General features: G+C 41.0%; 1 protein-coding gene across 1 annotated transcript in view; it reads right to left on the minus strand.

Moving 5' to 3' along the window:
* ADGRL4 (adhesion G protein-coupled receptor L4) overlaps window positions 1–26,645 on the minus strand; it is a 129,530-nt gene that overhangs the window by 19,402 nt on the left and 83,483 nt on the right. Inside the window, exons 7-10 of the mRNA XM_018559869.1 lie at window positions 24,068–24,184; window positions 17,084–17,302; window positions 14,496–14,656; window positions 9,811–10,014 (exon numbers count right to left, since the gene is read on the minus strand). Coding sequence (XP_018415371.1) covers window positions 9,811–10,014; window positions 14,496–14,656; window positions 17,084–17,302; window positions 24,068–24,184 — 701 coding nt within the window. The remainder of the gene's footprint in view (window positions 1–9,810; window positions 10,015–14,495; window positions 14,657–17,083; window positions 17,303–24,067; window positions 24,185–26,645) is intronic.

Below are 26,645 nucleotides of genomic sequence, written 5' to 3' on the forward strand. Positions count from 1 at the left end.
AATATATTATACTATATTATATTATATATATTATTTATCTAAAATGGCAAATCATAAATACACGAGCTAGATTTAACTAGATATTTTGCTGTTTTTGTGCATTCAAAACAAGGAATTGAGGTCTGGTTACTGACCATGTTACTCACACGACATCTGACAAATCATATCATTTTTTCCACTTTTATTTCAGGTTCCATATTGCCAAGAATCATATTTGAAATCTTGTCCCAATACAGTCAGTACAATCCAGTCAATATCGCCAAGTGTTATGGTCACCTCTGATTAAGTGATAAAGCCTATCTGCCTGTATTGTGAGATGCAGGGTATTGGCATACAAACTTTCAAGAACTCGGAAGGGGGTTCCAGGAACATCATGGAGGACCCACAGAGTGTATATTAGGGATGCACCGATACCGGTTTTTCGCTATCGAGTAAAAGTACCAATACTTATATTTCGGTAATCGTCGATACCGAGTACTGATACCGGTACTTCCGGTAGCATAGAGTCGTCTTCCCGGGCAATCAGGAAGCCAGAAAGGCTTCTTGATTGCTCGGGAAGCCGACTCCATTCTGTTTGGGCGGCTGGATGCTGATTGGCCAGGAAGCCGGCTTCCCAGCCAATCGGCATTGAGGCTGGCCAAACAGGTCTGACTATATCGCGACACGACCCCCACCCGGCAGGCACCTAATTCTCCCCACATAGATCCTTAGCATTCTTTAACGTACAAGTCCCAGCTGAGCAGATACTGAGCAGACACACACGCTCTCTCGAATCTGCCCACGTCTCCTATGTGTACAGCGCCCACATAATCAGCACTCTGCCTCCTACTGCGCATGCAAAGACTGCCCAGCACTCTCATTCAGAAATCCTGTGCATGCGCAGTAGCAGGCTGAGCGCAGATCACGTGAGCGATGTGCACACAGGAGATGGCAGATGTGGCCAAGGGACTGGTACGTTAAAGAATGCTAAGAATCTATCTGAGGGGAATTAGGTGCCTGCAGGGGGGTCGCTATATTATCAGATTTGTTTGCCCGCCTCAACACTGATTGGCTGGGAAGCCGGCTTCCAGGCCAATCAGCATCGAGCAGGCTAAACCGCATGGAGCCAGCTTCCCGGCTCCATCTTTCTTTGTGGCACTGCCGGTAAGAGGAATTCTTCCTCTGACCGGAAGTTCTAGTATCGGGAAAGGTATCGGAGCATTTTGGCGAGTACGAGCCCAAATACTCGGTATCGGCACCAGTACTGATACTAGTATCGCTATCGGTGCATCTCTAGTGTATATACTAGAAAATGTATCATGCCTTCTCTCCAAACTAAACATTGGTGAAAGGAAGATAGTTAGAACCTGCGTCACATTATTTTGCTGAAGGGATCACACTGGTTCCGAAACGTTGCAATCTTTTGTGATAGCAAGTTTATCTGACTTCAATAAAGGATGACTTGATAATGTGGACCCTGGGGTGCTGGTGACCTCATTACTCTATATTTCTATTATAGTCTGTGTCCCCTCACTTTCTGTACCTGTGACCACACTGGTGAGGGGAATCTTCACAACAAGCATTGAAAGCAATAGAAAAATTGACAGATGTTCTCTTCCACCATATGCAAACAATAGTGTTTTAATTTCATAACAACTGCAGTATACACCTAATAGCGGTTCTAACCCTTCCCAATTCAAACAAAACCAAGAATGCTGGCTTTAGTGGGACTTTATGTCTTCCTAAAGGCTTGGTTGGAATCTACTGTTATAAAGGGCACACAGCCTTTTACACACTTCCAGGTCACAAGTCACAAGATAAATGGGGTGGAGTTCCCATGCTGTCAGGCAACTAGTGCAGAAAGCCATGACAATGCACAGTGGTATGGGAACAGATTTTAGAAACGTGGTGGGAAGGGGGATTGGGGGCGGTGGAGGGTTGAAGACACTCAATGTACCCTGCCCTGCAGCGCCAACTCACACTACCTTTCACTAAGTACAGATAGAAAACTATTCACATTGACCAAATGGATACATTTAATTAACAATCCCACAGGGTTTGTTCCAAAAATATATCCGTTTTTGGTAAAAAATTTAACTAATCTTTAAAAACAAGGTCAAGCCAGTTTCTAACTTTTCCTCTAAATTTCCTCTGTTACATATTCAGGGCAGGTTGCACATACTCTTAGAGGATTAGACTCTAATACAATCACTGTTATACTGGTTTTCTAGCGGTTTGAGGACAATAGTATTACAAAAATTGAAAAGGGAATTAGAGGCCCCGGTTCATAAGATGTACATGATAAACATGTTAGGCTGCAAGTACGTGCCGCCTGTTGTTAAAGAGGCAATCCAACTCTCATTTTCTCAGACTGGCACAAAACGCTATTCACGTTCTGCAGATACATGATAAAAGGTGATTTTTACTAAACAGAAAACCAGATTACAACCCATCAGATAGATGTTGGCTTGATGGCTTCCATTAGAATGAAGAGCAGTTGTTGACACTTATCAGAGTTTAGTAAACCAGGCGGCTGCGTGACTAATGTAATATTTGGACTTCTCTCTCTTCGCTGCTCGTGGTTATTACATTGCGGTCTCAAGGCCTGAATTCCACTTCATATTTATACGTCTCCAGCTAAATCTCCAGTGCTGTTCAATCTTATTTTACTTCCTATTCATCCACAAACAACTTGTTACATCTATTTCCTGTCTTCTATTACTTCTGTCAGTAGCTTGAGCTCCAGGTTCCCTACCAGTATGCCTGATAAATGTGAAGTTTGGAAAGTGGAAAACACTTTCACTTGGTTTAAAGCATCTTCGAATATAGTACAATATAATAAGGAACAGCACATGAAGCCTCACAGTACCTGCCTCAATAGTCAAATGCTCCTTAGGGCATGTGTCAACGGGCTTTGGGCTTGTGTCTTGTTAAGTTTTACTTTCAGGAAAATGTTACAAATCTGACCTAAAATGTATAAAATTATACCATAAATAATGCTTCTATTAATAATAGTGATGTGTAATAATAATAATAATTAAAATTTCAGGCATGCTATCTTTTCTTAGGGATTATTAATTTAGCTACATACCTTTTTTTCCCTCGCTATAATGGCATCTGGGTACCTATTAGAAGATTATCATAAAAAGTGTGCCTATTATTCTGCATTATTGTTAGGAATAAAGCCATCTTAGCAAGCTATACATTTCAGCTAACATTAGACCCAGACTGTGTTTGGGTGCATTCAGAGTTTAATTACTGTATTGAAAGAGAACATTAATAGACTCGATGTTATTCCAGAGATAAGTACAGGAACAAGGCACGGCTTCACTCTTTCCACAGGTTAAAAAAAAAAGCAAAATAAAAAAAACAAGATCATGGTAAGTGAAAAGAGGTATGACAAACTGGCTGTTATGTAATCTCTGCTCCCCCTTGAGCTGAATGAAAATAAAACAAGATAGATGATGCTGTTAGCTATTAAAACTTCAGTCACTGAGATCTCACACTAAGCAACCAACAAAAGGAAAAGGTGTCTAACAAAAACAAAAGAAAGGAGAGAAAAATAAGTACAAAAAAATCCCTTTTTATCTTTTTCTGAAAACAGACCGTGACTCGGAGTAACTGACAAATAAAAGTTGCAAACTTGGGCAACAATTTCAAAACTTTCTGGGTGCACACTTAAAGAAGAAAAATTATCCTTAAGGGCCGCTTCACACCTAGGTGACACCTCACGTGCACAATTGCCGCGCGGATTCGCCAAGGTGTGAACCGATCGTGCCTCTAATCTTCTTTTTTCTAATGGCACCCCAGTAGCGCAGGGCGGATCGCGTGGTTTCCCGCTGCGATTCTGCCCGTGCTTCCGAACACGATCACGGCTAAAACAGCCGTGTGTTGTGTATCGCAAAACTATTTTTTTTTATATGCCCGAATATACTCAAACAATAGTGGCCGCCGGCGAGTTCTGCGCATGCCTGCTGCTATCTTAGAGGCGAGGTCCATAACGTCACACGACGCCACGTCATGAGTGACGTTATTTGCAGAACGAATGTCGGCTAAATAGGCCGCCAGTGTGTTCTGCGCACGCGCAGCTATTTTGGAGTATATCTTGGTATAAACCAAGATGGCGGCGCCCACATTTTTGAAGCTTCGGGGTCACGTAGGATCCCCTTCATCAGGCAGAACAAGTGTGCCTCACTTGTTCTGCCTGATGAAGGGGATCCTACGTGACCCCGAAACATCACAATAAGTATGTTTTGCACGTACATAATTAAATAGACGTATTCTATCATCGGAGTGCCGGTGTCTATATTTATCTGTATTACTGGATGGTGGCCATCTGTCGACTACCGATGCACCCACCTTTTTTCCCATGGATGAGCGGTCAGGAGTGCAATGGGTACATGGACTGTAGCCACTGCATGTAAACGCCTGCACACCGCATGTAATGGTATGTGATATGATTACATGTGGTTAGGAATCAATAACTATCCCTAGACACACTATCATGCATCCATGGATAGTGATTGTTTTCTAACTGCATGTAATCCTAGCAGATATAATAATATATGCTGTAGCTTAGGCACTGTGCCACATTATTTTAGCAATGTGTTGCTCAGTGCCACTGATATTTGCTTTTGATTTACTAAACCCCTATTTGGGTTGTGGTCACTTTAAGGACAGCCGCAGGGTTAACCTTCCTGCGCTAGGGTCGGTAACTCCCAGAGAGGAGGGTGGGAGTTGAGGAGGAAGTCATCAGCTGTAGCTGTGTGTTAAGGAGAGACTTGCTATATTGCTGTACCTTGCTGGAAGGACTTCTATTTCATGGGAAAGGATTCCCTTATGTTTGGTTATGTTGTGCTGAAGACTTAGACTTTTATGTTGAGTACGCTGAGGATAGGCGTGTACTTTATGTTTACCGTTTGGCTGCCCTGAAAGGGCAGAATAAAGCGGTCTGTTTCATTCAAGAAGTTGTGGAAGTGCTCTGTGGGCTCCCCAACATCACACTATATAAATAAAATCTGTTGTCAGCAACCCGGGCAGTGTTATATGGTCTGCCCCAACCCCTGTTAAAGAAGAACTATGGGGTAAGTGTTTTTCCCCATTGTTCTCCTAAGGGTCACGGGAGGACATATACTAGCGTCCTCCCATGACCCAAAGCTCAGTATACTGCGAGCTGTAGCTGTATACTGAGACCGCCGCAGCTGGGACGGATCCCGACATTACTGTTGAGATCCACCCAGCTGCGTGATTGACAGCTGGCTCTGCCTATCTAGAGGCAGAGCCAGCTGTACCCGCCTTGTCCGTTCCGCCAGTCAGCGCTGGAGGATCGGAGCGGGGAGGGGGGAATCCCTGCAGGGAGCCGTGAGTGACAGTCACGGCTCTCTGTAGGGACAGGATTGATAAGTGAGTGAGCGACGGTATGTGTTTGCTCACTTCCCGATCTATTTAGCTGACGTGTGACAGTTTTATTGTCACACGTCGTCTCGAACTATGAGGCTGAGTGAAAATCACTCACCTCATAGTTCTCCTTTAAGTAGGCTATACACGCAGCAAATTTCAGCCGGTTCTTGATGAACCAGCCAAAATTCACTGCATAGGTGCCAGTGTTGGCACCCTTCCGCCTGGCATCCCTCGATCAGCTGTCACTTTTGCTGGACAACTTGATATGTATGTAAATGTGAAAAAAATCAAATAAGGCTTGTGAAATTAAAAAGAGAATTAATATAATAAACACTAATAAACACATACAGTTACTATAATACAATATATTTTTTTCGGTATAGTGGTCTTTTAAATACAGAATTTACATCCTCTATCCTCCATTTTATATTGCAATCATTTTCACTGTAGTTGACCTTTGAGTCAACTCCCCTATCCCCCTACTTCATGGCATTTCTTTATTACCATAGTATGCACAATTTTTGAAAGTTTTTGATCAATAAAATGTATTGTTTCCTAGAAAAAAAATACCCAGCTATGAATCTTCGGGGTAAATAAATGATTTGCTTTAAAACTTCCATAAACTCTAACTGAACTTTTGAAAGAGTCTCGGTTAGTGTCTGCTACACGGCAAAACTCCAAACATTACATAGAAGTTTCTGCAGAAATGCGAGATATAAGGAGGGCTATAGAGAAGCTCAATGAGAGTCCCTCAAGGGGGAATAAACATTACTTATTACCGTCTTGTGCCTAGTGAATATTACCACCTCCCAATATTTAAACAATAAAATAAAAGCAATTATTCCGGTGTGCGTCGCTTCCTGAGCATTCAGTGTCACACAGAGGAATTGATTTCCCCTGACAGAAGCTTCTTTAAATACATATATATGCTAGGGAAAGTTATTGCTTTCCGCATTATGACTTCAGTCAGCAAGACAACAATCTGAAGTTATTTCACGATGACAATCTAATGATGGCGAATGGGAAAACAGGAACGGGTCTCTTTGTTTTGTAGTAAAGCGCTGTGTTTATATGGCGAAGACTCCTGGCTCAGCTGATTATTCGCTCAGCCAATTGTTCTTTTTTTTCCTAAAGTTTTAAAGGAAACTTGTGCAGAGTACAAAGCATTTTAAGACATTAGAAGTATGTAGTTCAGTTTTGGGCACCAGTTCACCGAAGGATGTTGGGAAACTGGAGAGAATGCAGAGAAGGACATCTAAATGGATGAGTGATGATGCTCAGCTATGAGAAAAGATTAAAGTATATCTAAATATGCTGCTACAGCCACTGTTATTTTCTGCTATTGTTTTTACATTGTTATGTATTGCATTGCATATCATTATGTTAGGGTATGTTCCTGACAACTAGTGGTAGATTGGCGCTATTACATTTGTTTTCCGTATACATTGTTCACCCCTACTGTTTTATTTATATTGGTACAGCCTTCTAGTAGACACTCCCAGCCTCCCTTCCCTATTTTCTTTTCAATGTCTCCCTCACTAAGGTAGGAACTTTACCCATATCTTTGAAATGACAACAAATACACCTTTTAGAAATGTTTAGTAAGGCAATCTACATATACTATTAGATAATTACAGGCTCTTTATTCTTTGCATACCTTATTTTTCTTTTCCTCCCTATTCTTCTGACAGCGGCCATTTTTACTAAGGGCAGATTCATATATCTCCTTTTACTTCCTGGAACTCTGGCACATGTGACTAGGACATGTGACCATGTACATCATCTGCCTCTCCCTGAGATCTTGTGAGATTACAGATGAGATTTCCCAGCTATGCTCTACTGATGTAATCTTCCCAGCATGCAACACTTGGGCATATTACATCAGCAATGCCCAAGAGGACCTGGAAGTAAAAGAAAAACATGTTTGTTTAACTAATGAATGCAAGATGATTTCATATCAGCATCTGCTTTAAGAGGGTTCTATACATGGTGTTACAAGGCTTCCAGAAAGAAATGCTTTTCACCTCTAGGGATGACAAGGAATCACAACCTTTGTATTGTCAAGCCTGAATAAACTACACCGGATTCTTCTTTGAGTCTTCTTGTTGAGTTTCACCCTGCCTGCGGATACCATCAGCTCAGTAGTTTGTCATACTATCAGCACAGACTAGTCTCAGGAGGTATGTTCAAATACATAAATCGGTGGTTGAGACAGAACACTAAACCCAACAAAAATGTAAAATACTGCATCTCATCAGGGGGTGGGTGCATTAGTTTTCCCTTTTCCAGGCTTTTCTCCTTTATTTTCACCTGGTAAAACTGACAAAAACATACTTTCTGTGCTAGGTTTACAGCGTTTGCACACCGCACTTTATTAACGGATGAATAACATTGTCACCCTAGGACAGAGAGTGTGTTAGGACTTCAGAACATCTCTCTCACTAGGCAGGGCTGATAAAACTCTTTACAATAACACTACAGAGTACAGGACACAGGACAGCAATGGATTTCTAGTGAGATCAACATTTTTGCACTAATCAAACCTATCTAACAAAATACTTTTAATGGTATACAGTATTTATTAAAACATAAAGGAGCATGAATGAGAGACGTTCATTAGTAGGGTTCAAATATATTTTAGCTAAACTGAATGTATTATTCCTTGAGCAGAGGCAATGAAGGAGGATATGAAGATGTTGGATAAATACAGAACTCTTCCAAAGTCTTTTACCATTCGGTCTGGCTCCTTTTTATGGTGCATTCTGTGAAACTTCAGGCTAGTGCCACCAGACCAGCCAATATTTTCTGATGGAGGTCAACAGTTACATAGTAAATCAGGTTGAAAAAAAGACACACACCTATCAAGGTCAACCAACAGACAACTTGGTGCAAACGTGTTCCATTTTAAAAGACAAGGAGGCACTGTTTGTGCTTGGATTAAAAGAGGTTAACCTTCACATAGGGGAGGTTATTTACAGTAGCTGTAGCTATAGGGGAGGTTATTTACAGTAACTGTAGCTATAGGGGAGGTTATTTACAGTAGCTGTGAAATTGAAGCAGACCTTCACTAGATCTGGTTCTAGCCAACTCTGTAGATTGTTTAAAAAAACAAAAGCTTGGATGTTTTTCTGAATGCATAGACTATAACCGGCTATTAATATTTAAAAGCAACACCATCGTAGATTGTTGATCCATAGAGTATCCAACTGCTTAGGGGGATGAGAAAGCACATTTTTCCCTGTTATAGCATATTGGACTACAGTCTACAAGGGTTTTTTGCCTTCTTCTGAAGCACCTGCAGGTTTAGAGTTCGGTGGATGCAAGTTTTGTAATGTGCTTGTTTTTGTTGCGTGGTTGAGCTCCATGGATGTGTGTCTTTTTTTAACATGACTTACTATGTAACTGTTGAACTTCTTTGGAAATTATTGGTTGCCTGGCTATCTCTGGCTTATACTTCCCCTAGCCCAGAACAAAAGCACAGCCAGTTATGTCAAAAATACTTAATTGGCATACCTCAAACTGATGTAAAAAACATCCTGAAAGCAAGCTATGTCTCACAGCCTGCTGACACAGACCCTTTTTCCTACACATCTGGCACCATCTTCCATCATCAAGGTTTAGAGACTCTACTTTTGGGATGTTGGCTAGAAGATGACGCAATGCTTTATTCAATGTCAGATAAACATAGAATCACATACAAATGCAACATTTTGAGACCCTACATCAGGCAAAAAAATAGTGTGTGACACATGAAGGGACTACATAAGGTCTTGAAGCATTTCGATGTGATCCCATGTTTATCTGACATCGAATAAGGACAGATTGATAAAATGGACCTTTGGTGTGCTGGTGGCATATTCCTCTACACATTGACCTACGTGGCGCCATCCACAGGCAGCCGCTGAAATATTTAAAGTGTGATTCTAGTCTGGAGTGCAATGGGATATTTACATATCTGGACTTTTACACAATTCAGACCCCGTTCTGCTGTCTTTCAATGTGTTACCAACCAGAACATCCTTAAAGCTCACACAGCTCAGTCCTTCTGTTACCTCTCACCTTACACCCAGTAAGTGTAAAAATACATCACAACCACACAAGCCAGTCACTATGTAGCCTTTCACCCTGTGACCTGCCCAGGTAGTAATCCATCACAGTCACACAACTCAGTCCTTTTGGTCCCTGTCCTGTCACCTTACAGTCATCCGGAGTGCAGCCAGGAAATTTATGGGAATGCATCCCTATGCAAGCCAAAGTCCACCTTTGCCCACCTGTTTTGTGTCTATATGACAACTCCATCCATCTGTAGAGATAAATTGAGCCTTTTGTTCATACAGTGAAGCTCATCTACCTGCTACCTACTAGATTTCACCTTTATTGCCACTGATGTGATTGTGGCTTATTTGTTGTACTTTCATTAAAAATATGCACCTTTTTTTTGGTCATACTGATACCGATGATGAAAAGCAGCTCAGCCAGGAACAAGGCACAGCAGAGGTTTTTATGAATGGTTGTCCTGGTGCTCTGGATTTCACTGAAGAAGAAGAATGTGAAGATGCACAAGGAGAGACAGATCAGGGAGATGATGATCCCCAGCTGAGTGATCCTGGTGAGGACGATGTGATGAATGGACACCTGGAGGAAATAAGCACAGCCGATAAACATCAGGATACAGAGAGATGATACAGAGGAGTCAATGGTCACAACACAGAGGCCTACAATGCTGGGAAAAAAAGAACTGCAAGCATTGCTCCTTTTGTTTTGACATTCACAATAGCATTGTTAGAAGGAAAAGATACTGAAATTGAATATATTGTATATATTTTCTTTCTTCATTATTTGTGGTCTGGACAAAAAAAGATATTTAAATGAAACTCTAGACAAACCACTGAAAAAAACGATAAAATACAAATAAGGCCTCGTTCAGACTGGGACATAGTGAGGATGCACATTTCAGGAACATGCGTTCCCGCACCTTTGTGGGAATTTGTTTACCGCATTTGGCTCTTATTCCCATCAGTCACCATTGGGTCCTTGGACGCGCGCCAACCATGGAAAAGAAGTACATGTTGCAAATTTGGTGACGTGCTGCGCCACATGCCACCTGGGGAAAAACCCAGTTTGGTCAGCCGCATTTGAGGTGCCATTACCTAGTAATGGCAACGCAAACGCATTAAGCGTTTGTGCGCGTAATATGAATGTGCATGTTTGTACACATTCAACTTGCGATCATGATACGTCCTGGTGTGAATGGGGCCTTAAGGAGCTGGTTTATCTGCCAAAGGATTTGTATGCCTGTCCATCCAGTTCTAAGATTTCCACATTCTCGTCACACAGCACAGCCTTGTCTGGCAGGGCAAGATACCTGATTTTTGTCTGCTACAATTTAGTAACAATTACAGGTCTTGTTTGCTCCCCCGGTATATGATTGGACAGTGAAATGAGAAGCAGGGGACTGATAAGCTCATCTCTCACTCTCTCTCCTCTCTCCTATCGGCATGCTTCTTACACCTTAACCATTCGGCTCCCTGTGCTGCTTCTTCCTCTCCTAGTCTGAACTCTGCTGTATAGCAGGGGATTACAAAGATACTAAGGGGTCTATTCACAAAGCTGCCGAAGGATCTGGCCGTAGCTTCGGCCGATCCTTCGGCAGTTTGAGGGACAAGACTGAAAATCTCCACATTAATGACATAGGCAGCAATATAAACCTGAGAAGTGTTCTGACCCTGGATTTGATTTGGTATCAGCCGCTTGTAGCCCCTGTGCAGCAGAGCTGAGAGAGGGGGAGGTAGAAGAACCACAAGGAGCCAATCCAGGTTGAACTCCGATATAAAAGACACAAATTAATGGAACTTCTTAATCATTAATACATCACTAAATGTATTTTGAAATGCACACAGTGTAGGTAACTGAATCTAACCTGGTACCAGCCTCTTGCAGGCCCTGTACAGTATTGCTTAGAGAGGGGGATGTAGAAGCACCACAAGGAGCCAATCAGTTATGCTGCAATGCTGCAATGCTGCTGTGCAGTGCAATATATATATATGCTGTCCTTAATGTAGGAAATGGAAATTAGGAAAATCCAAAGTTGTAACTCTAACAGGACACTTCCAATGAGTGACAACTGTGTAAGATTTCAATAGTTACCATTAGAATGCAAGCTTCTCGGGGGCGGGAACTAATGTCCCTACCCATAAGATTCTACAGTCTAGTGAACCTCCTACAGTCATACTCCCCAGAGGATCTTACAATTTCTGTAATATGCAGGCACAGTATGAGTATGGAAAACAAATCAAATTCTTACAAACTTACAATATGATATTATCATTATTATTAATAATATTTTGCTCACTATTAGTCTCTGTGAGCTAGAAGCTGGGTAAGCAGGCTGTTTTAAAATTGAAAAAGCTGCAATATAGGGATGGTGAGCAAGATCAAGGACAGATTAAAACTCATTTTCTGTACTGAGTCTTCCATTAAGGACAAAGTAATTCTCTCCTGAAAGCAATGAGAAAATAATATGAAGTCTGTGATTGGGTTTTACCTGATCAATAATTAGAAAACATGAGGAACCATTATTTATTTAAAGCTCAGTACACAGAGTCAGATGAGGCCTGAGCTGATATCAGTTGCCTCCTATGAACCTTGCTGGAACTGAAAATTCTTCTTGCATCACCGTGTTGTTGTTCTTGTTTCAAAAGATCTTGGTATTTTTACACTTTTGTCCATGTACTATGCACGCACATTGAATAGTATATTGTATGAACTCTCAGCAGGAAAGCATTACTCATATAAGACCCTAGATTGCTTTAACGTTCCACTAATGGCAAACATTATACATTGTAATGAAAGCCGTATTGTGAATGTATACTAGAGATCTTTTATAAATTAACAATAAAAAAAAGCACACCCATGCTTTCAACAACAACCTCCAGCTATACTGACAATCCCGACCATTAAGTTTATAAATGCTAAATTATCAACACGACATTGCAAAGACTTAAAGAGATCACCAACTTAAATACATTGCAGGCAAAAGCACAGACAAATCAAGTATTTGAAACCTTGATGGACCTTGGTCTTTATTCAACCTCATCTACTATGTTACACAAGAAAGGCTTTTACAGATAAAAACTGAGCTCATGATATTTCCTCCTGCCCATGCACCTTCCCCAAACTTTGCCCTTGAGATTGATAACACAACTATCCATCCCTCCCCCCATGCCAAGGTGCTAGGTGTCATCCTTGACTCGGACCTCACCTTTCTTCCCCACATCCAATCCCTATCCAAATCCTGCCGCCTTCACCTTCGTAACATCTCCAAAATACGCCCCTTACTCACCAATGAAACTGCAAAACTACTCATCCACTCGCTTGTTATATCTCATCTTGACTATTGCAACTCCCTCTTCATTGGCCTACCTCTACACAGGCTACCCCCCCTTCAGTCTATCATGAATGCTACTGCTAGACTCATTCACCTAGCCAACCGCTCAGTGTCTGCAACCCCCCTCTGTCAATCCCTGCACTGACTTCCACTCGCTTAAAGGATAACATTCAAAATATTAACAATCACTTATAAAGCCATCCACAACTCTGCCCCGTCTTCCCCAGCCTTGTCTCATAGTATCGCCCTAACCATCCCCTCCACTCTACCAAAGACCTCCTGCTTTCCAGCTCCCTCATCAACTCCTCCCATGCTCGCCTATAGGACTTCACTAGAGTCTCTCCCATCCTCTGGAACTCTTTACCCAAATCTGTCCGTCTGTCTCCCACTCTGAATGCCTTTAGGCGATCCCTTAAGACTCATCTCTTCAGGGAAGCCTATCCCACCTCAACCTAACCGCTCAACCATCACGTTCACAAATAATTCATCCCCACACAGCTACCTTCTCATGTATCACTTGTCCCTCCCTTTTAGATTGTAAGCCCTCAGGGGCAGGGTACTCCTCCTTACCATCTTGTCTTGAATTGTATTGTGATTGTAATGTCTTCCTTATATTGTAAAGCGCTGCACAAACTGTTGGCGCTATATACTGTATTTTGCGCTCCATAAGGCGCACCGGACCATAGAACGCAGGCCGGTTCTGTGACAGTTTCTGTGACAGAAACTGTTACACAAGCTGCAGTTAGTGACCGGTGAGACAGGTGGCGCTGTGACTACAGTGCCACGGTCTCTGTGTTCACACAGAGCAGACTAAGAACTATCGTTCATCGTCTGCTCTAGGGGCTCTTTAGTGAGCTCCTATCCCGTGTCCACGGGTCCCCCAGAGGAGCTGTTTTAATACAAGTGATCTGAATAGACTAAGGACTAAGACTTAAAAGAAAACAATGGCCAAACCTTTTTTTGGTGATAGATCTCTATTGGGTCACAGGAGGACATTTACTAATATAAAGCCATGATGCATCCGGTATGGATCCTGACAATATTGATTAATTACTACCTGATTGACAGATGGCTCTGCCTTTCCAGAGCCAGAGCCAGCTGTGCCCGCCCCCAGTTCCCCACCAGGTCCACCAGCAGAGCACTGCCAAGTCAGTGCTGGAGGAACGGAGAGGAGGGAACCCCCGGGGAAAGCTTTGACTGACAGTGACTGCTCCCTGCAGGGAGAGGAGTGGGAACTGAGCGATCAGCACTCAGTTCTAGATCTATTGAGCCAGCATGTGGCAGATGCAGAGCCACACACTGGCTCTAACTATATGCATGAGTGCATTTCACTTTCCTCATAGTTCTCCTTTAAGGGTCAAGAGGAACTTCAGGACTTACAAGACTAACCTCTGCAGTTGGGCAGTGCTCATTTTGGTCTAGGGGGCTCAAATAAAGAAGATATCTTCACCTGATCTTCGATCCTACCTTCATGCTAGCCTCTTCTTCCCAGGGCTCTGGTGGTCTAAGGACCTCTGACATTGTATTGACATGTATTAGACATGAGGACACCAAAGAACATACCATGGTGGAGGAGGCTAGAGGTGAGCACTGACTGCTGCAGGGCCAAGGATTCCCATGTGGCCAAAAGAGATGCACCTCAGGCTGCTTCATTAAAGTCATGGCCCTGGCTAGAACATACAAAGTTATCTGACATCTTTGCTGTGATGGATGACCCCGGTACACTTACTTGGTTATGACTGGATGAGGTCATCAAAATAGCGAAATGAGTGAGATGGTTACATTTGCATGAGGTGTGTGTAACGTTGGAGTAGTCCACTTCGCAACCTTCAGTAGACCACTGCCCTCGAAGAGTCTCCATTGTGTATTTCCAAAATGCACACTTTGCAGCTTCAGGCTCCATGGATGGCTGTAAAAGATGTTTTGAAGAATACAAATTAAAATATTTAAAGCTGAACACAAGGCAAACAGCTAAATACATAGATTGAATACATATAAGGGAGCTTTTCTACCTGCCAAAGGATTGGTATCTCTGTCCTTCTACTTATGAGATTTACACAGCTCTGCCACACAGCACAGCCCTGTCCGATAAGGCTTCAGGGGGCCCGATTTTTCTCTGCTATTGTAAGTAACTCTTACAGGTCTCCTGCCACCCCCCAGCTTGGGACTTAACAGTAAAAGGAGAAGCTGCAGACTGATGGGTTCATATCTGTCACTCTCCTCTCCCATTCCTTGTTACCGCATGAGCATTGCAGCACACGGGATTGGCTCTTTTCCCTGCTTCTCCCTCACCTAGCCGGAGCTCTGTTGTACAGTTGACTATAATGGACTGATATCAAGTCAACTTCAGTTACGTACACTGCTTACAACTACATAAATATATTTAATGATATATCAACCAATACAGAGCTGCATTAATATGTGACATTTATTTTGTGTTTGGAGTTCAACCTTAGTAGATGCAATCCTGAAAGTGTTATTAAAGTGAAAATGTTTTATGGTACTTCAAATGCCAGTTAAATGACCTACAATGGATGCTGCTCCTTGATGTTTAAAAATGTCAGTTTCCTGCAGAATCAGCTGGTCCCCTGAGCGCTAGCCATGAAATCCTGTTTTAGGGTGGCTCCTTTCCCTTGCAGAGTCCCATGGAGACACCCTTGTCTGTACTAGTAAGCTGTGTGTGTGTCTTCACAAACACACAGGCACAGCAATATAAGGCAATTCTCTCCCACATGCTCCCCACTCCTCCTTCCTCCCTTCCCCAAGCTAGCAGATGGACAACTGCTGGTGGCTGCTCCGTCTCTTGTGATCTTGTACTGCACAGGAAGTTCAGGGAAACCAAGCTGAGAGAGTTGGAGCCAGCTGTTCGGATAGATAATAACTATAAGTGCTTGGGCAAACATTGAAGTAAATACTTTGCTGGACAATGTATATTTGATCTAATTTCATTATTGAAAAACGTTTGAGAGTTCAATATTGCTTTATTGAATGCCATGTACCTTGTAGAGCACTGTGTATCTTACACAATTATTTATTTGGGTTCAGTATTGAGTTGCCTACATTCCTGTGGCTTATACCACCATTAGACATGTAAGCTGTGGAAAAATTCGGTTCAGTTTGAATATTTCGGGATTTAGTATTCCGATCCGAAATTCAATTCGGTTCGGGTTTTTGATTCAGACAAAATCCGAATTTTCGTTAGTTTCGGATGAGTTGACGCATATTCGCTGCAAATACCACAGAAAACCATATACAGATATTACTACTAAAGCTGAATCTCCTAGACCCGAATGGCATTGGAGATCTGATTTTCCAAATTGCATTCGGGAGCTCCCGAATACCATTGGGGTCTGGGAGCCATATACAGGTGAAACTCAAATAATTAGAATATTGTGCAAAAGTAATTGCAGTAATTTCTGCAAAAGGGGCCCAAACCAAGTACTGAGTACATATGCATGCTTGTACTTTTCAGAGGTCCGATATTGTTCTATGTACAATCCTTGTTTTATTGATTGCATGTAATAATTTCCATAATGGAAATTCATGTTCAGGCCCATTCGGATGCATTAAACCGAAAAACACATCTGATTGGCCTGATTGGCCAGAAAAGTCACATGTCCAATTCAGTTTTGTTTTTTAATGAAATGTGGATGGGATACGAAATTCAGAAATGCAAATTCGGATTTGGACACATTCGGATGCATTGGGATTCGGAAATTTGGATGTGCCCGAATGTCCGAAACAAAATTCAGTAACCCACTGCAGCCAGTCAGCTAATATTTTGGTTATAGTATATACAGTATATTAAAATAAATTTTTGCCCTTGCAGTTGACAGTTGCACCTGATACATGGCTTTTTTCCCCATGCTGAATACACCTGTATTTCATGTGTTTGCACTTAACATACTTGACCATGAAACAAGTTGTTTCAGAAACAGCTACAGAAGGACAAACTACAGAACAAAAATCTATTATATTTTGTATGTAGAAAATGCCGGCAAATTCTCTCATTGTACAGTCTATGAGGTCAATGAAGAACTTCACTCTTCCAGACTCAAACCTTTAAATTCTTAAGTCCAGTTTCCATAGCAACCATCCATCGAAAAAAAAAGGCAGACATGTGAGTGTTTTTTTAAAGTTAGTTTTAATGTGTGACCTAAATGGGAATCACAAAGTTTTACAGAAACTTGGGTGTGGAGGGATGTAGAATTCTCTGAAATCAATATTTGTTCTCATCTGCTTGTAGCTGACTTCATGGTGTGACAACATTCATTGAACCCCGTGTGGTGGCTACAGAACCCTCCAGCACAACGTAACAGTGAGAATCACTTACCTCTAAATGTCTCAGCGTGAATGTGACTTTTTCCAGCTGGTAGAGGGTAGGAGGGTTGGAATTAATTGCTGCCGCAATTATCGGTGAGTTTACTAGCTCGCCAAATTCCAGTGAATTATCATCGTCTGTCAGAGCTTGGGTTTCAGGAGATGCAAGGAGTGCACCAATGCTGTCATATCGGAGGAATACAATGCTCACTGTGCCTGGGGAAAACATAAAGGGCATGGATATTAAAGATACAGAATATAACAGTGCACACAGCATCACACTTTAAAAGGTAACTATAACTTTAGTAAAATTATTACTATCTGACCACTATACCCCTGATAATTGTATACTATAGAACCCTCAAAATAGCTTTCCATGTAATGTTACCCCAAACACTAACCCTACCCGCAAACCCAACACTAACCTTGCCTGTATCCCTCAACTAACTCTCTCCATATCCTTAGCGCTAACCCTTCCTGTAAGCTTTACATCAACACTCCCTAAGTGACCCTGACACTAACCCTCCCTGTAATTCTATCACTCTGCCTGTATGCCTCACACTAACCCTTCCTGTAACCTTTCCACTAACCGTCCCTATAACCTCAACACTAACTAACCCTCCATGTATCCCTAACAATAACCCTCCTTGTAACCCCAACACTAACGATCCCTTTAATCCTAACACTAACCCTTCCTGTAACTCCAACTTTAACTAACCCTCCATGTATCCCTAACACGAACCCTTCTTGTAACCCCAACATTAACGCTCCTGGTATCCCTAAAACTAACCATCCCTGTAACTCCAACACTAACTAACACTTCTTGTATCTCTAACACCAAACCCTCCCTGTAACTCCAACACTAACTAAACCTCCATGTATCCCTAACACTAACCCTTCTTGTAACCCAAACATTAACCCTCCTGGGATGTACTACAATCTCAATAGAAATTAGTAAACTAAACATGAGATTGTAGTCCATCCTGGGGGCGAGCTTGGAGCGGTGACTACTTTACAACACACACAGGGACCATGGGCAACAAAAGTAGCCGCCCTCCGGAAGGAAGGGCAGTGTCAGCACCAATTCAGAGATGATTTGAGGATCTATAGCTGAGTGATATACAAAAAGATACATTTTTGTTATAAGTTAAGGGCATTTTTAAGATTTAACTTCTGAGTTTAGTGTCACTTTAAGAATACAAACGATCTTGTGTGAGCCTACAATGTGGACATCCGTAGAATTCTACCTAACCTTTATAGATTGTATATTCAAATGCATGTGTGGCTAGTGTTCACTGCCCATAAAATATATTGCTCCTACGTACACTAAGCAAGCTTTTATTTTTCAGACGTGATTAGCGCCATTCATTTTTGCCACTGCGCTATTGTTTCTTTGTCAGCTGCATTCACTAAGCTCCTTCTTCTGCCTTTACATCCCGCTCACTGTAAATACATGTATATTTCCCGTAAATAAACGGACACGGTTGTTTGCCTAATTGCGCCTAGATTAATACTAGAGGGGGCGATTTGACAAATGCTGTCAGGTCTAGCATTGCATTGTGCTCATTTATTCAGCTAATACTATTTTAATGAGCTGTGGCACATTTATTTGATTAAATCGTTCTTTAAAGTCATTTGCTCTGGCTATTAAGGGCTGCAAAAGCAGTGTTATTCACCTCCATTGTCATTGGTATTCACAGCCAGGTTCCCGGTGTCTAAACTGCCGAGGAATAATCACACATGACTGTGTGTTTGCGCCTAGACCAGTGCAGATATATACCTGCAGAACATCGATAGAATTACATAATTACACATGTGTACGTGAGGATGCACAAATTATATATACCTGGGAAATTATCATTATCTTTTATTTATAAAATGCAAGCACGTAACATACTGCCGTACATCAAATAAAAGAAGGAACATACTATACATTCCCACTGAGCTTCACTGCAAGTGTTAGGTTCGTGATGAGGTATAAAGGGATCCTATAGAGATTTAACATATGTTCTTTGTTGGTTAAGTTTAGTACTTGATATATACATTTATTTTTCTTTAATCAGATAAATATGAAATATTTATGTGATATCTACCACTTGAAGCCAGTAGGGCTTTTTTCTTTTAGGCAGATGCTAAAATATACTTCAATGACTTCAAGGAAGGGATAAGCCCTCTTCATCCTCTGCTAACTAAGATGACAATGTCGTCACTAGCGAAATAACATGTCAGTGCTGGGCTTTCTTATTATTTATATATATGTACCAATTTTAATAAAGAAGGAAAATATTTAAAACAATAAACATTTTCTTTAAAGTGTTCAGTACAAGCCAAAAAACGTTTTGCTAGCTTTGGATAGAGCATGGGAGGAATTCAATTCAAGTTGAGTTTTTACTGCTATTAGAGAGATTTACCTTCACTTCCTACCCTGTTGACAGTGGTTTCATCAAACAGGAAGTGAAGGAGAATCTGAAACGGAAATAAAAATCTAGGAAAGGGTGGAAACGAGGCATTGGACATACATCTTCATTCAGTAGAAATAATGAATTATTTGAGCCTGATGGCTTAGGTTCGGCAGCTCTCCACAAATCATGTGGGCTTTTCAGAGGTAGGGGGTCACGCAGATTGAGAAATATATGTGTGATAGAACCAGTAAGAGTCAAAACCATGTCTTAGGAGTCTAAAGTATTTGATAGATTCCACAAAAAAGCAACTGGCAGCCAACACGTTTCCGAGGGCCAAAATGAAACCCTTTATTCAGGGCTTAAACAATGTGTTGAAATGTTTAACCGACTCAAAATAAAGCTCTTAAGGTGACATTAAACTCAGGAGTTAAATCTTAAAATGCATTTAAGTACCTTGACTGTTAACAAAAATGTATCTTATTTGTGTATCACTCGGCTGTAGATCCTCAAATCATCTCTGAATTGGTGCTGACACTGTCCTTCCTTCTGAAGGGGCGCTACTTTTGTTCCCCATGGTACCTGTGTGTGTTGTAAAGTAGTCACCACCGCTCCAAGCTCACTCCTGTGATGGACTACAATCTCATGTTTAGTTTACTCATTTGTATTGAGAGTGTAGTCTATCACAGGAGTATGCTTGGAGCCGTGACTACTTTACAACACACACAGGGACCAGGGGGAACAAAAGTAGCCCCCCTCCAGAAGGAAGGACAGTGTCAACACCAATTCAGAGATGATTTGAGGATCGACAGCCGAGTGATACACAAATAAGATACATTTTTGTTAATAGTTCAGGTACTTAAATGCATTTTTAAGATTTAACTCCTGAGGTTAGTGTCTGTTTAAAGCTTGTGATTTTGGTATGCTTGTTGGTTCCATCACACGTAAAATAAAAGTCTATCTGAAGCTCTAGTTTACTCTAACTCTACTAAAAAAAAATATTTATTTCTGTCTTTCTAGGTAGTGTTACCCATGCTTCCTGTCTGGTAAAACATTAACATCAGGACAGGAAGTCAGGGTAAATCTCTCTAAAAGAACTCCAGATAGCAGTAAAAAAACTGACAAGGGCTCTATACCTTCTTCACTCCGGATAAGAAAATATGTTTTGGCTGAACATAAACTGTAACTTTTAAGTAAGCCCTGAACCAAATGCTACTGACACCAAAGATACGTAATCTAAAACTTCTTTATAGGACAGATTGACAGCTCACCACTACTTTTGCTGATGTGAATGATCTCCTGCCTACTGGAGAACCCACCTTCCTCTATAACCTATTTTACTATTCCTTGTCACTCAAATTGTGCACGGCATGGAACTTCCTAAGATCTTGAACCTGCTGCCAGTCTTGTTCCATGAAAATACAGTTACTTTGTTGCATGCTGTCTCACGGGTTATCAATCTCACCCTCCACACTACACCCACCTAAAAATATTTAGAATTAATACAGACTCTGTTCAAAGTAGTTCTGCATCAAACAGAATACATTGTAATTTGGGCTGCTCATTGCACATAATAAGCTTTGGCTCTGCAACTGTTTGCGGCATAAAAAATAGCAATGGATCATTTAATTCACACATTTGCTGAAACTTGAAAATGTAAATCCAAATTCAGCAGAATGGTTTTGTTCATAATTGGCAAATTAAAAGCTCATACATAAACAATGTTCTACATTCGGTAATACATTGTCTGGATCCTGGAAGAGAGGGAGAGTGATGCATTTTTTTTTACTTTACTTCAGCCTGCTGTATGTTGGTGGCCATAGAGAGGGAATTTAGCTATATCTTCACCAAACACAAAGGTTAGAATGGGCTGCTCTTCACAACTGGCAGAGTAACTTAAGCCGCGTAATCTTTAATGGGGTAGAAGGTTTTAGGCCCAAATAATGAGACCATCCCTCCAACAATTGGGGGCCATGGTGGGCAAGCCACATACTGAAAGGCCTTTAGGGCCATGTTTCATGTTACACCCATAATCAGGTCCCCTCAGCCACCACACCAGAGGGACTACTCTCTAGTTCTCAGTAGAATTGTTCCCATCCAAGTTACTGAATGTCTTTGCCAATGTACAGACATGGACAGGAGGAAGAGTCTTCAGGAGCCAGAGCATTGCATCTATATTCTACTGATCATGGTTGCAATACTTTACTGGCTTCAATGCAAAAAAAAAATTCTCCAAAAGTAGACTTTGCCTTTGAACTAAAAGTGAATATTTTTGATCCTATCCGGAAAATCTAGATTTTTTTCCGCCTATTAGCCTTACATCAGCAGCGTGGGATCATCTAAAGCATACCTGCCTCTGATAACTGCCATTCTCCAGAAATTTGGAGTAGCATTTAGGCCCATTTCGGACGGATGGTCCGATCAGGTCTGCCCGCCGGTTTTTAAGGAGGATGCGATAGGATACCCAATGTAACTTTACGGGTAGCCACATCTAAATGGACAGGTGTCTGTAAAAACAAATTAAACGGTGTTCCATTTCTCCAGTCTCGAGCTTGCTGGGTCGGGGATAATCAGATGTAAACGGACAGAAGTCCATTTACATCTGATTCACAGGAAGGAGGTAAAAACTGGATGGGCATGAATGTCACAGCGGTGATATTGGATCCATACTGCTTTTAATCAGGAGGGGATCTGTGCATGGATCACCTCCTGGTTGGACAGTGTGAAAAGGGCCTTATGTCACTACTGTACTGCTCACTTAGGAAGCTGTAGTTGAGGATGTGCAGTTGAAGGATCTCCCTGCTTCTGCTCTATTAATTTAGAAGGTCTGTGCTTCCTTCTCCTCTCATGTTGTTTATCACTACCCCAGCACTCATCAGATCACCAGTAGAGATGAGTAAGTGGCTGAAAAATATATTATAAAAATAAAAGGTGGAGATTTTTCAATACATGATTCTGTTGCTGTATAATGAGAAGTGGTAGGAATGTATTTATGCAGACTTATAGGATTATTAAACCTTCTACTTTAACTGACCTCCCAGGTATTACCACTGCAAGCCTGATTTTAACTAACATCTGCCTTGCCCTAGCAAGGTTTGACCTAACAACACTAGTTGTATTGGAAAATCCTTTCACAGCTTGTGAATGCATGAGCGAACTGAAATGTATTGTTAAATGTTTGGTTGGTTGTGTCATTTAAACTTTATTTACAGACTGCAGATTTGAAAGACTATATACCGCAACTCAAAATGTATTTCTTTTTCTTCTAATGAGAAAAAATAACATTTAATGAAATCTAATTTTGCAGGGCCAAACAGCCTTATAAACAATTCTGTGTATTGATGGTTGTTCCCCTTTAATTACCATGTGTTAATATGCCATTATTTCATTGTTTGGTTGCATTTGCATACAAACATTTGTTTCATTAGCCTTTCCATGGTCTCTGTATATTTGAGCAGCTCTTCCAAAGCAGCACTTTCAAATTAATTCACTAAACACGCAAATGAAATTATACATTATAAATAAAATAAGGTAGCTGTCTTACTTGTCTGCAACATTTCTCACTGTATACAGTTTTCTTATACAAAGTTGTTTTTTTTTTAATCTGTTGCAAAGTTTCTTACCTGGAGATCCTACTGATAAGAGCACTTCCTGTTGCAGGCTGACAACACTAAACCAATGCCTTGCAGTTAGCAGCAGCGTTGTCAGCTTGCCATGAGAGCTCTTACTGTTGGCTGTAGGGTTGTATATATTATGGACCTGATAGGTAGCCCATTGGCCAACTAAAGAACGTCACATAGCAGGCTGACAATGCTGCTGCTAATTTTACAAGAGATTCAGAAACATTTTGCTTAAGAAAATTGTATGCATTGAGAAAAGATGGCAAACATGCTGGCAAATAGATTCAGGGTTTACTTAGACTTAATGGTAGGTTCATACCATAGCATTGCACTACATGCACAGGATCCATGGGCTTAGTGCATGCTATTGCATGGCGCAAGATACCACATGCTATGTTTGTTGGTGCATTGCATTGCCATTCATTCATGTGTTGCATTATAGCACCAATGCTATGGTGTGAACCCGTGCTAAAAGATGCAATAAAGAACTCCAGGCATTCTAAAAACGTTCCCTTGCAGTGGGGCTACCCCTGCACTGCAAGGGTTGAGTGCTGGTTGTTCTCTAGGGGGTAGAACAAAGCAGATATACTCACCTGATTCTGGCTGTGGAATGTCTCTCAACATCCTCACGTCTAATGGACCTGCATTAGACGTGATGCTATCAGTGGTTCTTAGACCTGGGGAAGAAGAGGCTTTGGGAACTGATCTATCAGCCCGGCAGGATCAAGTGAGTATATCTGATTTATTTGAGTCCACTGGGGGAAAAAAGCACTCAACCCTTGCGCTGATGGAGTAGCCCCACTGCAAGGAAAAGTTTTTTAAATTCCCAGTTCTTCTTTAATGAACACCAAGCTCCATTAATTGATGTCTTTTATATCTGCCCAAAGCTTGCCTTTAACCCACCAAAACTCATCAGCAAACTCCTGCAACTGTCCCACATTGCTAGAAACGTGGATCCTTACCATTAAGTGGAGACATTTCCTTTTTCTTTGGAGAAATCTTGATGTAATCGCCCTCCATAAAGGCGTGCGGGTGAATGTGTTTCATGTGGTTGGAGTCAAAGGTAAACAGTTTGAGAGCTGGTGGAAGAAACAGTGAAGAAATTATACATTATGACCTACCGCTCTGATGGAAATAAATTGCTACAAACATATATATACGATTTCTCAGAATAGGCACCAAGAGGACTAACGTGTCAGGTTCCTTCAAGGCGAAATGCTTTTTAATCTTGGTAGAGAAAAATACACGTGTGATTTCAAGATGTAGAAAAAGAAGTCATAACATTGATACAATAATAACTCTGTCACTTCCATGCATTGAAGAGAGGAAGATCTGTCCTTTTACTTCAGTTCTATAGCACCGTACTTTCTACAGCACTTAAAGGAGAACTATGGGGTCAGTGTTTTTCCCCATAGTTCTCCTTAGGGTAACGGGAGGACACAAATTAGCGTCCTCCCGTTACCCTAAGCTCAGTATACCGCGAGCTACAGCTACAAGCAGTGGTATCAGCACAGAATATTGATTCTTCAATATTCAATTAGATTCCATCATCAAGAGACCATAACTTACAGGGGTACGGGTACAATTAAATACTAGACCACACATGGACTCTTATACACACATGTAAGCACACATGCACGCACAAGAGACCCGCACAAACACAAAGGTTGAGCTTGATGGACCTGTGTCTTTTTTCAACCTCAAATACTATATAACTATGTATACTGTGGCAGTTCAGATGACTGATTCCTCCCTTTTGCCTGGGAAAATTCTGAAGCAGCCATAGCAAATGTCATTGCTCATCGTGCTCAGGGCATACACAGACAAAAATCAATTTAGAGGGATAGACATTGAAGGACCACTAAAGTGGAAAAAAATGTACCCTAGTAACTTGTTTATAACCTATAACGTAGGTTAAAATGTAGTAGTATGTGGTTATAACCTATAATTAGAGTATCAGGTATATCATTTTTTTGTTTCACATCTTTTTTAATATTTCGCTCCACATTTACAGGCAGTCCGAGATGTCCAAATGTGATAGTTACAGGGATTGGGATAATGGGTTGATACAATGATCAGCTTTTATCCATATAGTGATTTTGCCCATAGTTGCACTTTGGTTTCCCCTCTGTGCTGACATTGTTACAGTTGCCAGTAACTTCTGCCTGGTTTTATTAGTTGGAGTGCACCCTATTGAAAAATGTGAAGAACCCCAAAGCAGCTATTAACAATCAAGTGAGCTACTGGGGACATAGCTGTTACAATGCTGGTTAAGTTTAATTGGGATCAATAACAACAATTTAATAGTTGGCTCAACAGGGTCTCACAGAAAATAGAAACTAATTATATCACACTCACTAGTCATCATGAAAGCCAAAATAGATTTTATTTCCTAACACTGTAAATGTTTTTCAACAAATTTTATTAAACATTAATTAAAACAATTGATAAATTAAAAGCATGGCTACAAGCCGGGCACTGTATGGCACATTACAAATGCTTTGAAATAATTGACAGACGGAGTGACATAAACACTTTATTGGATTGTGTATTTTTTTTAAATCATATTGTATATATTAATCATTTAGCACTTATTGTGTTCTTAATTGCTACCATATTGTATAGTAATATTCATCTAACTATTTATTTACAAGTGACATGCAGAGACTGGCTTGCAAAATACTTAATTTACTGATGGTTTTACTATATATTTAATAAAACTGCTTATTTCAACATATTTAGCATATTGGACAGATGCTTAGACCAGATGACCTCTACTTCAGCATGCTTCAACTTTAGCAGCTGCCTTTTAAAGGATGCAATATGTGCCTAGCACAGAACATGGGTGCCCTAGGAAATTAAACGCTGTACAATTTGCGCTTAGTTAGGAGGCCATTCCCCAGAGAAGATGAGCTAGTAAACGTGGTAGTCAGGAAGCCTGAGTTTGATACAAAATGGACTGAAACACTGCCAGAGGGACTGTACAAGACATGGTCATGGACAAGCCAAAGGTCAAGGTCAGATGAGCAGAATGCTAGCAAAGAAGCAAGTAATGGTTGGAAGCCAAACCAGTGGTCAGTAGACTTGTGCGCCTTCAAAAAATTTGTTCTGTTTCGTTTCGGAATATCCGTTATTTCGTACGAAATACGAATTTTCGTTAGTTGCGGTTATATTTTCGTAACTTTACGAACATTCGTTATGATGAAGTTAAAAAGCAAAATACCTTTTGTATTGGAGTGGTATTTCGGTTTAAAAAAAAACTACCATCAATCAACTCCAATATATTAACAAAGGTATTTTGCTTTTTACCTTCAATATAACGAATGTTCGTAATGGAACGAAAATATGTCAACGGAATTTCGTATTTCCTGCCTGTATTTGTAATGCAACTCTCAGCAGCAGGATAACATTAGTAGACATGTGTTGCAGAGAGTATATAGAGGAACTGGAAGTTTCACACCCCGGGTTTCAAATGCGAGAAATACATTTTTTGTTTTGTTTCCACAGTGGGGTGTGCAAAGACCCAGAGGGAAAAGGAAA

Source organism: Nanorana parkeri, unplaced genomic scaffold (assembly GCF_000935625.1).
Source record: "Nanorana parkeri isolate BGI_ZX_2015 unplaced genomic scaffold, ASM93562v1 scaffold418, whole genome shotgun sequence".
NCBI lineage: Eukaryota > Metazoa > Chordata > Amphibia > Anura > Dicroglossidae > Nanorana > Nanorana parkeri.